The sequence below is a fragment of the Aplidium turbinatum genome, chromosome 18 (assembly GCF_918807975.1).
Source record: "Aplidium turbinatum chromosome 18, kaAplTurb1.1, whole genome shotgun sequence".
NCBI lineage: Eukaryota > Metazoa > Chordata > Ascidiacea > Aplousobranchia > Polyclinidae > Aplidium > Aplidium turbinatum.
In genome coordinates, this window is record NC_137489.1 from 6530291 (window position 1) to 6543969 (window position 13679).

At 36.5% G+C, this 13679-nt stretch overlaps 1 protein-coding gene across 1 annotated transcript; it reads left to right on the forward strand.

The window, feature by feature from the left end:
- Positions 1-1469: 1469 nt before the first annotated feature.
- On the forward strand, positions 1470-8795 carry LOC145787816 (D-ribitol-5-phosphate cytidylyltransferase-like). Its single transcript, XM_082599650.1, has 9 exons — positions 1470-1677; positions 2199-2330; positions 2511-2673; positions 4560-4709; positions 6576-6729; positions 6901-7002; positions 7552-7690; positions 7783-7958; positions 8256-8795. The coding sequence occupies exons 1-9, from the start codon at positions 1523-1525 to the stop codon at positions 8330-8332; spliced, it is 1248 nt and encodes a 415-aa protein (XP_082455776.1). The 5' UTR covers positions 1470-1522; the 3' UTR covers positions 8333-8795.
- Positions 8796-13679: the final 4884 nt, after the last annotated feature.

Below are 13679 nucleotides of genomic sequence, written 5' to 3' on the forward strand. Positions count from 1 at the left end.
TATATTGTTTTCCTTTTCACTCTAGTTGCTAGACTTGCCTATGATGTGACTAACTGCGTATGAGTTTACTTCATGGTTCACTCCCATCAAGCAAAATGTCCAGCTGCGCAATATTTCAGCTCTCAATTTACAAACTTTCCTTACATTGAGTCAACGTCCACAAACCTGCGATTCATGTCTACATACTCATAAGGCAAAAGTAATGTGTTTTGTCTGCCGAACTGCTACGAAATAGTCGGCCCGGTATTTTAAGGCTTCAAAATGTGACATAGCCGGTCATCTCTACTAGTATGGTCATGATTTATCACATTCACTCTCATTATTCAATTTTATTTTTTGCTGCTGGCGCTAATATGTACAGAATGACAAAGTAAACATACGAATTTGACACCAACAAAGGGGAAAGATGGCAAAACCCAAAAGTTAAAAATATACATCGATAAAACAGTACTAGCTAAACTACCACTATCTTAAAATTGTGCTATCTTAAATTAATACCGTATCATACTGTATAATATTTGTTCTTTTTTTTTTTTGGCAAACTGTGTAAAATAAAGTAGGTATGAATTTATTGTATTGTGAAGTTCATTTTAAACTGCAGTAGAATGTCTTGTCTTCATCACTCTAGTTTGGAATATTTGAATATCACTAACAAGTTTATCAACGTTCTCGTTCAGCCCAAGCAAGTTCATAAGTTTTTCGGTACTCTTTTTGTCCATCAGCTTCACACCACACATTGCCCTCACCATCGTTATCTCAATTCTTCTTAAAATCGCCAATTTGTTTTCCCGTAAGTACCGTACCATATCTCACTTCCGTACAGCATTACAGATCTCATGCAACTAGTATAAATGCTCCCTTTCATTTTCAATAGAAATCAACCACAAAACAACTCTCAACACTCTGAATTTTACCCAACCAGACCTTAGGGTACTCTTGCAGTCACTGTCGCTTCACAACCACTTTACATGAAAAGAAAATTTTGTAAATGCAAAGCGAAATGCAGTGTATTGACTGCTTGCCTGTGCTGCATTATAAAAAGAAAAAACATTGCTTGTTTTGGTATTGTTGCTTTTGAAGCCATATTCTTGGACTGATAAAGTCTTTGATAGGTTATTACAGGCAATTTTGAATACACATAGCCGGTTGCCGGGATTGGCAGAGTGAAGGGTCTGATAGTAATTACCGGGGAATTAGTACTCCATCCACTAGGTGCTGCTGATTAGAGTGCATTTCTGAAATGCATTGCTCAAGTGCACACCACAAGAGCCAAACTAACTCATATGTGAACCATAAATTGAAAGAAGTGCAGGCTGCACTTCTTTCAATTTTGGGCTTATTTTGTCATAAAGTAAGTTAGATTTACAAGATGGAACTAGGTTTTAGTGCCATGTGGACAGCAACTGTGTTGCCATTGGGAAAATTTCAAACTTGTTGAGTTTGGTTTATTTGTAGCAGGTTCTGATTTTTACAGTACCGATATATTTTATAATTTTGCAATTTTGAGAATTGTTTTTAAAATATGGAAAAGCAATGCCTTATGCTCCAAGACACACCAATATATGTTGTCATTCCAGCCTCAGGGCTTGGACTTCGTTGTAAGATGAATCCTCCAAAACAGTTTCAGTTAGCAGGGGAAAGGCCTATTATTTCTCACACTATTTCTGCTTTTGAGAGGTATGGTAATTTTGTATCAATATGACATATCAACATCAATTTACGTAACTTATTTTATGACCAAATTTATTTCACTGTATGGAAAAATAAATGGCTTGGGTGAAATGCAAAAAATGTGTTTTAGCATTCCAAAGTGCTTCTTTGGCATGAAACTTGGCTATTGATGAAACGATGATGGCTGTGAAACTTGGCTATTCTTTGGCATGAAACTTGGCTATTGATGAAACGATGGCTATTGTTATGAATAAATGTGTTTTTAGTTAGTGGAGTGCAATAAAAAAAAAAGACGGAGCTGGTATACAAGTCCCCCCCCCCCCCCCCCTTGGCAACTCATGACAAAGCGGAATTGACCAAAACATGTGGATTGAAGTGTGTGAACAGTAATAGTAAAGTAGTTTTACCCTATATGTTTGGTTGAGTGAGACTGTCTTTGTAATGAGTTACCAGGGGGGAGGACTTGTATACCAGCTCCAAAAAAAAATATTAAAACTTTAATATTTTTCAAATGTTTTATGTAACAGGATATCCTTTGTAAAGACAATCGTAGTCACCACACCGACATCAAATGAATTCACATGTAAGATGAACAAAATTGTTGAGCAGTGGGGACATAGTAAAGTAAATTTAACCATGGGAGCGGATTCAAGACACAGGTTTATAATTGTTTATGTTAATAACATAGCCTGTCTATAATGTATGTGCATGTGCTCGAGAAAAGAACTTTGAATTTTGTAGATGCTCTGCTTTTTTAAAAGTTATTTGGTAGAATTAATACGGTATATAAGGAATATTATTTGTGTGAAATGTTCCTGCATAGTGCTTGTCATTTTCAGATCAATTTTTGCTGGTTTGCAATGTTTGAAAAAAATCCTACAAGTTGACAATCTTTCAGAGGATCTCAATTGTGATCCTGTTGTTATCATTCATGATGGAGTTCGGCCATTTGTTGACAAAGAATCCATATGTAATGTGGCAATAGCAGCTTTGAAATACCAAGTGTGTTGTGAAAATTAGGATATATATATTTATATAGTTAGTGATGATATCAACAAGAAGTAAAACTTTTATACAGATAACACCTCAAATAAACATGACAATTATAGTACTAACAATCTTTGCAACAAAAAAAATTAAGAAACTCATCTTGTCATACAGTGGCGTATGCAGAAAGTTTTCATTGAGGGGAGTTTGAAAAAAATTCATGAGACCAGTCTGATCGTAACTGACATTTGGTTCACGGCTGAAACAAAAGTGGGCCTATGAAAGGTCACTAAATGTACACTTGTCATTGTGGTGATGATTAGGGCTACAAGATGGTCGAGAAAACTTCATGAGCATTAGCATACATTTTTTTTGTGAACAATTTGTTGGTTAATGCAAAAATGCAATTTAAATTGTTAATGCAATCCATTGTCGATTCAGAATTTGGCCCATGTTTCCTGTGTAGTTCGAAGACGTTTTTCATTTGAATTTCGTTAAGATTGCATTATGTAGCGAAAAGGAATTTAAAATATGGTTCTCATTGGCATTTCATATTTCTTTTCAGCGCGTTACGAAACCAAGTTAATGAGATCTCGAAATCAAAGAAGATAAAAAAATTTTCTGTCAAAATGAAACAAAACATTGTTTTAAAAACGTTTCAATGTAACATTATTGCTCATGCTTCTTCTTCTTCTTTCGTTTGAGACTAGATCAAATTTCAGGGCAGGTGGTGGAGAGCCAGGTGAGTGTAGCTTCGTCCAGCGTTGCTATACCATGCGTTCCATTTGGTGCCTTGTAGATGGGACATTCGAGAACGACATGGTCAGCAGTTTGTTCCTCCGCGCCGCATTTGCAGGCCGATGAGGGAGCCAGACCCCACTTGTGCATGTTGGAATGGAAGCGACCGACTCCGGTTCGGATTCTGTTGAGCTTGACCCAAGTCGGCCGAGGAAGGTCCATACCAGGGGGCGCGCTCATGCTAGGACCTAGGAGATGTCCAATCAAACAGTGGAAACTGTTGCCTACTAAAAAATATGCTAGCCATCAGCGAAAAACAAACCAGTTATTCAAGTTGGTGGTAAGCCTGGGTCCACAATAGCCTAACAGTGTAGCTTCAATCAGCTGTACTGAACTTATAAACAACAAAAGCAAGCAAATAATTTAGAAATTTCTATGCCAACTACTCAATTTTTTCCTTTTTTGTTTTGTTGCAGATAGTTTCTTGGCTATAATTGCTGTATCACAACACAAATACATGTTTACAAAATTTTATTTATATAAAAACTAAGAAAAATAGAGAATGATGCATTTAAATAAAGCCATGATAAGCCGTAAAACACTACAAAAATTTCAAATATCAAGCTCAATAAGGGGGGTTTAACTCCCCCTCCCCCCTTGCGTACCCCACTATTGGTCATAATATTTTAATATGCTTCAGTGAAAGTTAAATGCTATCATTATATAACTATATGATACAGTGTGTTTCTATACTTTAATTTTTCATCATTATTTCACGAAGCACTAAAGATTATTATGATTTAAAATCAATAGACTTATGGTACCATGGTTCTAAAGTAAATGAATTGATCGTTCTCAGGCAGTGTGGGATTGCTACAGTAATAGAGCTAAACAATTTTATTCCTGTTTCTGCATTTTTTTCCAAAAAAACAATAAACATTTGTTCTTTAAGCCTTTAACTATTCTTTGGTCACATTGAGTTGCAGCAACAGTGGGCTAATGGCCATTGAAATAAATGGAAAACAAATATAAACAATTGCAAAAATCAAGGTGAACAATTAAACATTTACTAGGGAGTGGAAGATTGTGTGATTTCAGATTTGTCTACTTAGCTTTTGTAGTGGAGTATAAATAATTATATCAGCAACATTATTCTCCTTCAGGCAGCTGGTGTTGTACGACCATTAATATCAACAATTTTGTCAATGGATGAAAATAATTTCCTCAAGTCTACTTTGGACAGAAGCATGTATTGGGCAAGTGAAATGCCTCAGGGTTTTCGTTTCAGCAAAATTTATCAGGCTTATGTAAAAGTAAGTGGATAAATTATTTTTTGATATCACATGGTGTATACCAGGGGTGGGCAAACGTTTCGACTCAAGAGTCCAAAAATTCTCAAAATTTAGCATTTGGGCCATACAAGATTACAAGTATGTACTGGAAAAAGAGTGTATACGATAGTTTTGTTTTAATGAGTTTTATGAGCTAATATTGTATATACTACTAGTTGAATGAGCTAAGTTATTGTACAATAATTTACTTTTGAAACCTGTATCCTTAAAGCAACACACTTTGCATCAGAATTTGATTCAATAGCCTGCCAGTATGAATAATATTCTTATCTTAGGTGAATTTTTTGCCAAAGCTTAACAATTTTGTGTTGGACTTCACATCAGAACAGATCTGAAATGTCTATATGTGTTAAGATCTGTGTGTTATGTTGAGAGAAAGTCACCTGTTCTGTAATACTTTAGATAGAGCTTAGCAGTTAACTAGACCAGGGGTAGGCAAACTTTTTATCTCGAGGGCCGCAATCAGAATCGGAATTTGATCGAGGGTCGCAGTATGTATTAAGATTATAATCCCAAAACATAAAGTCCAAAATAGTCAAGCCACAAGCTTTTATTTGTTTTTATAGTGACGAAAGAAACGGAGATTTTATATACAGTACACGACACGTGTTACATAAAAGATATAAAAAATGTTTGTCTCAATTATTTAGTTGAATACAACCCGCATCAAGATAACACTTTGCCAGACATACTTTGAGCGAATTAAACAAAACACATCTGTGAGCGAATTAACATAATCAGAAAAACTGTCGCAATCGGCGCTTTTCTCTCTACCAACACCAAGAGTCTTGGCCTTGATCCAAGACTAAAACGAAAAGGAAGTCTCATGATGCGACAGGCCGAAGTCAGAAATTTCGATTGTGACGTAATCGGCTGTGTAGCAATGGCTGCTTTGACAGTAATAATAAACATGCATTCATGGTTTCATGCAAGATCACAATGTGGCTGGGGAAACAAACTACTGTACTACAGTACAATGCGACAAAAAGACTAGGCTACAATTTATCCTTATCAAGATGAAATAAGTATATGAAGAAAAGGTTTAATTAAGTCTTTGTAGTAATTAAAATTTTCAAGCGATTTTAGGATTATTTTTTCTAGATAATTGCTTCAGGCTTTCGCGGGCCACACAGAATGTTGTTTCGGGCCGCATTGGGCCCGCGGGCCGTAGTTTGCCCACCTCTGAACTAGACTATTAGCATATGTTTGAAAATCTATAAATAAATATTCAAAAATATCTAGCAGTGACAAGATAAAATACATCCTTGCAAAGTTGCAATGACATGTCGATTGTGTATAACTTCCATTTGTTTTGTGGGATCAACTAAATATGTGCATGAAGACAAAACATAAATTGGTTTGATGCATTAGTTGGTATCAACATCTGGTGGGCCAGATTTGGCTGGTAGGCTGTAGTTTGCCTATGTCTGGGATTGTCTGGTGCATATAAATGTACTGCAATCTAGGCTACATCTTCTATCTATATAATATAGTTTTTCAATTGTATTTTCAATCCACAAGTAGATACATTCTTCAACAATCGAGTTATATATTGAAAGGTCCCTCTTGGTGCCCAGGGTGGTAATCTGGAGTACATACAAGAAATTAGTCGATAGTTTAGGGCTTTGTGTCATGTTGGCATGGAAAATTGGGCATTTTGTGTATCCCATCTCACCTTTTAAAATTTGATGTAGCCAACACTGGTTCAGAGTCAGTTTAGTGTTTTACACTTCGTTCCAGGGGCGTTTGCTCCCAGGAGAAAGGACTCCAATGGCAGAACCCTCATTTCAATATGAGATACTGCAGCTGTAATATGTTTTATTGCAGTCTTCAGAAAAAGAGTTAGAGAATGGCACGGAATGTTTGAAACTGGTAGCTGAAAATACAGGCACAAAACCAAAAGTTTTGCATGGCAACGAAAACTTGTGGAAAATAACTCACAGCAAAGATGTCATGTTAGCCCGACATATCTTTTCACAATGTAAGTGACAAAGGCTGTCCATTAACTTTGTTGATTTATATAACCAATTTTCCGATTATGGGTAAACCTTAATTAACACCAAAATACTATTGTGTACAGTACTATCTTTTTGCCTGAAATTTTCGCATAAACCAAGTTTTCCTGTGAATTTGATTTGTTTTAGTTTTCTAGTTGCGGAAAGAAACACTTTTGTTGTTCCTCTGAACGGCAGTTGCAAAGATTTTGCCAGACACATATTTTCTGAAAGTTGGAAATTGTCAGTCAACATTAAAAGTGAGTGAACGCACATCTGCAGATCACATATACTACTTATGTAAAAATGTTAACATTTTCAAATACCCGTACAATCGTCGTTTGTAACCGGCTATTCGTGTTTTGTTCATCCACTTGGTAGCAAAACAATGCAGACCACTTGCCTTGCGTAGCTGTTTTTCTACCTTGACATTGCTATACTTTTTTTTATAAATAATAATTGCAGAAAATTTGTTTATGCAGCAACAGCTTCAATTTTTTAAAACAGAAATAGAAGTTAGGGAAAAGCAAGTAAAAATTTCTGGGAAGACTAAACTGATCATCACAATAAAATATTTTCTCTGCCATTAATGTATAACGTCGACACATAGCCACGAGCTCACTTTAACTGTTGCAAAGTGTAACAATTTTTACTATTTGCCAGGAAATAATCTTTTTATAAGCCATTGTATTGGGATTTTTTAGTTTATTTTTCAGTTTGTCAACGTCTGCAAACGTTGAATCAATGTAAAAGAAATGACGGATTTTGTTGTCTGGAATGTTTAGCCTACTGCTGCTATTTCTTCACAGCGACACTTGTAGACCTCAGTGATCTGGATCTTGCAGAGTCTTGCCCAATGAGCGCGGTGTTTATTACGAATGGAGTGACTACTTGGAAAGATAGTTTGGACGATATCTTCCAAACAATATGCTATGATAATGTAAAAAGGTACTATATTTTTTGCAATATCACTTAAATTGGGGTTACTTTTCTTTTAAAAAAAGTATGCTATTATGCAATCATCTCATTTTTGCACTCAGGCAGCAAGCAATGCAACAGCGAATATTGCTTGTGATTTTCTGCCTGCACCAAACCATCGATGCATTTCAGCTGGATCATAACGCCTTGCGGCAATACTTTCAGCAAACAAACAAGTGGTTGACGAAAAACGAAATATTTCTGTACGGTTTAGTAATGGAAAAAGCTCATGACCTTGGTACGTATAGTATTTCATTTGCTTGCAATAAGTTACTTTTGTCATTGGTACATTTCAAACAGCGCGGCTCTTTGTGACAAAAATCCACTATTTTAGACAGACAGCGTATTCCTACTGCTGCGTTGAAAATTTAACCCATTCAATGTAATTTAATTTTTGCTCCTTGTCGACTTTGCGAAGAACTTTTTGCTGTGCGTTTCACATCATATTTTGTATCACTCAGTCAAGGTCGATTTTTGGAAAAAAGACGTTCGATTGATTTGATAGTTAGTAGCATTGTCCTTTTTGTTTCAACAGAACCTGTCCGTGGCTGCCTATCCAAGTTGCTTGGAGAGACAAATTTAGAATTTGCTGGTCAAGTATTTTATTTCTAGCTTGGCTTCTACCGTTAATAAAAATTGCTATAGCCTAGACAACGTGTCTTGGCGTCCTTGCATGATCTTGACAAGTCATGGACCCTTACCTATATGTTACTGAAGTCTTTACATCAAGTTGAATGTTGTGTAGTGTAGTATACCGTTACGTGCTAGATTTTTTCGTATTACCTTTTCTAATCATACTGACACAACCGCCGTGAAATTATTTGTTGCTGCTCGCATTGTTTTATTTATTAATGTTAGTGTTTATGTCTCGTTTAAATGTGATTACTGATTACGTCATCCATCGTCATATTACCTAACATTACTGATGCTGGTACAGTCGAATTTTACTTAGTTGCATTTTGTTCACTGATAATTTGGTAGCTGTATGAACCACTGAAATTATGAGAAAAACGTGTTTAAAGTTGGCGCAGCAGTTAAATAAAGCGACACAATTACAAATTAACAAGTAGATAAAATCAGCCAGGTTCGGAAATTTGTTCACCACAAATGTGGCTTCTTCGGTATCTTGCCTCAATAGCCCAACGGGTTATCCTATTGATGAAGACTATGGGCAATGGGCATACACTTCGCATTTTCCCAAACTTATCAAATAGCCTAAAAACTGGATTTCAAAACTGGATTTCAAAACATTAAAAACTGGATTTCAACAATGCAGCCGCTACATTACTAAGAAAATTATTTATAGGCCTAGTTAATTAGAGTTTTATATTGTCAAAAAGTTTATTGTAAATTTAGAAAACAGTTAGCAGAGATGTAGGCTACGTCTACGCCGCATACATGCGGCGTAGACTTTTTGTTTACGCTAACGCTTGCGGCCACATTTTTTTGGATAGTTTGCGCTTGAGGCTACGCCGTAAAGTTTTCGCGGTTTTTTAGCGCAAAGCGTCAACGCATACTTTTTAATGTATTTTTTTCGCTACAACACGCCAATAGGGAACGTTCAAATATTACGTAACGCTTTTTTTTCCGAATTTTTGACCCCCCCCTCCCCCATGTAACGCCAACGTAACGCTTTTTTCAATCCCCCCTCCCCCATGTAACGCTTTTTCAGTACGAATTCAGCACAAAAAACTACCATTCTGTACTCGAAAGCGTTGCGTAACAGTTTGCTTGAACCCCCTCCCCCCCAATGTGACGCTAACGTAACGCTTTGCATAAACCCCCCCCTCCCCCTCGAAGGCGTTACGTAATATTTGAACGTTCCCATACCTTCCAGCGCTGCAGTTAAAAGAATGTTTTCAATGGGCAAAGACATATTGGAACCAAAACACAGCAAAATGTCAGATGATCACTTTCAGATGCTTGTGTTTCTTCGTGAAAATTCAAAATAAAACTTGTTTGTTTTGAGTGGTTTATACCGTGTGAATGTTTGGCACCTAGCAAACAAAATGAGTTTACGCTAGTGTATGCGCTGACGCCGCCAACTTTTTTTACAAGTTACGTTGACGCATACGGCGTATGTTTTTTCAAACGTTTGCGTTTACGCTGACGGCGTCAATATTTTTTGAATGCGCGTACATCACTGACAGTTAGTAGGCTAATAATTTAATAAAATTGTAGTAGCCTAACCAAAAAGTACCGTATGGTAAGTTATTAGGTACGGTAGTTGTAGTTCCACTTGCGCTGTAGTCCAATTCAAAATGAAAGCGTGTGTGTTGCCAGGGGCGCCGGAACGGTTTTTGACTGGGGGGGCAGGATTGTAAAAAAAGGGCACTTTTGTTGCTGAAAGACCAATTTTTTTTAAAGATTTAGGATAAGATATACCGTACCAATAATGCTCATCATCGAGTAGCCTAATAATACAAGTGTCCGGTATACAATGAACAAGAGCTATCCACCCCGATAGCTCAGTTGGTTAGCGCGTGACTTCTGGAACAAAGAAGCTTCAAGATCAAGCGGCGCTGGTTTGACTTTCGGGGTGTGTGCTTGAGCAACGCACTCTCCATTCAGCGGCATTTAATGGATGGAATAGTTTCCCAGCAACAAGACTTCAACAATCGGAAACTTCACTCTGTCAATCTCGGTGACGCGTGAGCGATTCAAAGCCTCTACAAGTATGCGAAACTGCCAGGATTAAGCTCTGCAAGAAGCTTTCCCAGTCCGAGGATAAAGATTCAATCAATGGCACGGAAGGGCATCATGCTATGTTATAATGATGTAGGCTAATTAACCTTCTGTGATACAGAATTTTTTTCGTGAATATTATTTTGAGGCAAAATTGAAAGATTATAAAAGGGAATAGCTGAAATTGTTATATCGTATTGCAAAATGTGCTGTAGCTTACATGACCATAAAAGGGCATCGTTGCTCCCCTGCCCCCCCCCATTCACAGAAAAATTGAGGGCAGGGGGGCATTCGCGTTTCCGGCGCCCCTGTGTGTTGCAAACTTGTGATGTGACCAGAAAGTAATATTTGCAAAAAATGCAAATGCTGTTTGATTTTGTGTCAATACATTTGTACCATAAAAGCAAAAGAGGCCAAACACAAGCATTAAGTGGCTAGAAACATGGAGTGACCCTAAGCATATAGGCCAAGGTATGACAAAAACATCAAGTAGCCTAATGAACGAAATGCTGCACGAAAAAATTGCAAGTGTAGATTCTAAATTAAATACAGTAATAATAAGTTTAGACTACCTACTTTAGTTGTTAAGAGAAATATTTTAGATTAAAATATATCAATGTGCTTTCGTTCAGTAGGCTATAGCGTTGTGCCGACGGTTGTTAGGCCCATGGGCTACAACCGTACTTTTTCTTTTCTGAAAATAGATAACTTAGTTGTAGCCTAATACTCAGTCAAAAAAGTACTTTTAGTACAAAATGTAAGACTAAAATGAGCAACTTTTTGATCAAAACATTCAAAAACTGTGTTTTACTACTACGATTTCAATTTGTGAAGTAGTTTGTTTTCCACGTCACGCTTAATTGTTCGGCTGCGGGAAAGGTCTATTTAACTAGTAAACATGAGCATGCAGTGAACATCCAGGCCTAATGCTAATAGAAAAATGCAGGTTATCATAACAAGGTCAATTAAATTACTATCAGTGCCAATTTTAATTTTACGATATATAGAGATTATTTACGATAAACAGAAACCCTTCTATTGTCAGACGTAATAGAAGCCTTCGTATCCCCTGCTTTAGATATCCCTGCCAAAACTTTGCAAACTCTTAATCTGGATTTGTGAATAATTGCCAAAACAAATTTGCATTTCTGGTTTAAATATAAATATTTCTGTGATTCAACAATTAATACAATAAAACTTCGAGCATCAAAATCAAATGGAGTTGTTCTGCGGCATAATGTATTGTCCGGCCAAAAATCATAAAACTTGTCATGCGAAAATTAATTATTCATCCGTAACCGTGCGGTTGAGTGACTTGATTGTGTTGTTGTTCTTGCGTCATCAGCGGAAAAAGATGGACCAAGGCCAAGCTTTTGAAATACAATTGACGTGGCCTAACCATAGACATCTTATTATAACTAGACCGCGCATCGTCACTTCTCTCGTTTACGATTTTTGAAGAAAGCAGGTTCAGACGTCAGCCATTATTAGTGTACCTATTCCGCGCGTTTGCCAATGCTTTTGTAGGGACCCGTAATGAATTTTCATTGTTTTGAATTCAATTCAATTTATTTTTCCTTGTCAGAATGCAAAACAAATGATATTGTGAAAAAGAAATACAGGAACAAAACCAACAAAAGGAAAAGGTGGCAAAACTATTATGGTTTAAGACGTGCATGAACGGATTTAATATTGCGGTATATGAATCGATAAATATACAGTAGTTAAGCACGGCCACCAAACCTGATACTTTAAAACAAGTAGAAGTAGATGAATTAATTAGTTAAGAATCAGTCGCCTCCTCGTTCCTGAAACAACTGGAGCGCCAATTCTTAAAGCAATGAGAACACGACTGAACACAACTTAACTTTCTACAAAATGTAATTCTCCTATAATATTTGCGTTTCTTAAAAAACTCAGTTGTTGTGAACAAATAATTGACAAAACAAATAGTTTTCTATGCAACAACACAACCGCAGCTTTTACCAGGATTCTGTTCAATAGAGATTGATGGCTTTCGATTTTCTCCGTTGTAGCAAAACGTTGCATTATGACGTAAATTCGTGTGATTTCATCAACAATAACTTTTAAAGAAATAGCTTCAGTTTCAAGTTGCTGTGAAATAACAACTAATAAATATCTCCGCAATTCACCTAGTATGACGAAATCTTTATATGATTTCACCTTTGCTGTTCTACAATCGCAAACATATTGTTAGAATTTGTTAATTTATGCTGCCAAAATGTGCGCAAAGATAACGTTATGTGCAAGGTGCCGCTTTGAACTGAGTTCACACACTTTACCTGTTCAACCCAGCTTCTTATCATTTAAAGATAGAAGTGGACTTTTTAAACCTTCTTTCAGTGTTGTATATATTTGTGAAGAAACTGAATTATGCATTAAACGGTTACTAACTACCACAGCTGGGAGATTACCTCTTCATCCAGGCATTGTGGAAGCTATTGCGGTAGCTGTGCTTGGAAATATAAACCATTCCAAGATATTTACTAATCTCACGGATCTTGTGTTTGAATGCACCGTTACCGATAATCACATTTTTACGCTAGTCAAAACTGTGTCCAAATGTTATTTAAAAATTAGGTTTTACCACATTGGTAAGGAAACCTGCAAGCAAATACAAGGCAAATTGGTTCGTAAAACGCTTAACAAAACAGTACTTTTCAAACACCAATAAACTACTTCCTTTCGACATCACATCAGTATTGGTGAATATTTAATTTGTTTTGATTTTGTTGAGCTATAGGCCTACGTTATAGCCGCTATAATATAGCGTATCATTTGCTTAGGTTTGATGTAATACACTGTTTGTTGCTGTTTTTACAATAGGCTAATCATCAGCTCAGCTGTAACGCCAAATTGAATACGGTAAGAGTTCTGCTGAACTGCTGGAAATGATGCATTCAGTGTATCGTATACGTGCTCTCGCATCGCAGTGTTTTTGCTTTATATTATAGACTGTATGTATAATTCTGTGCAATTTAACACATGCTTTTATTCATTTCATAGATGAATAAAACCTCTATTACACCAAAGTTCTAAATTATAGTTAACAAGTTAGTTTTCTGCAGAAGCGCAACCAGCTCAGAAATGTTATCGTTAACAGCGCAGCTTTCACGCGAGTTTGAGACACTAACAATGGCCGCCGCCTTTTTTCAATTTCTTCAATCGAAATACGAGAAGCGCAGTCTAGTTATAATAAGATGTCTGTGGGCCTAACTTTTAGGCTGAATTTAAATAGACGTGCAAAAAGATT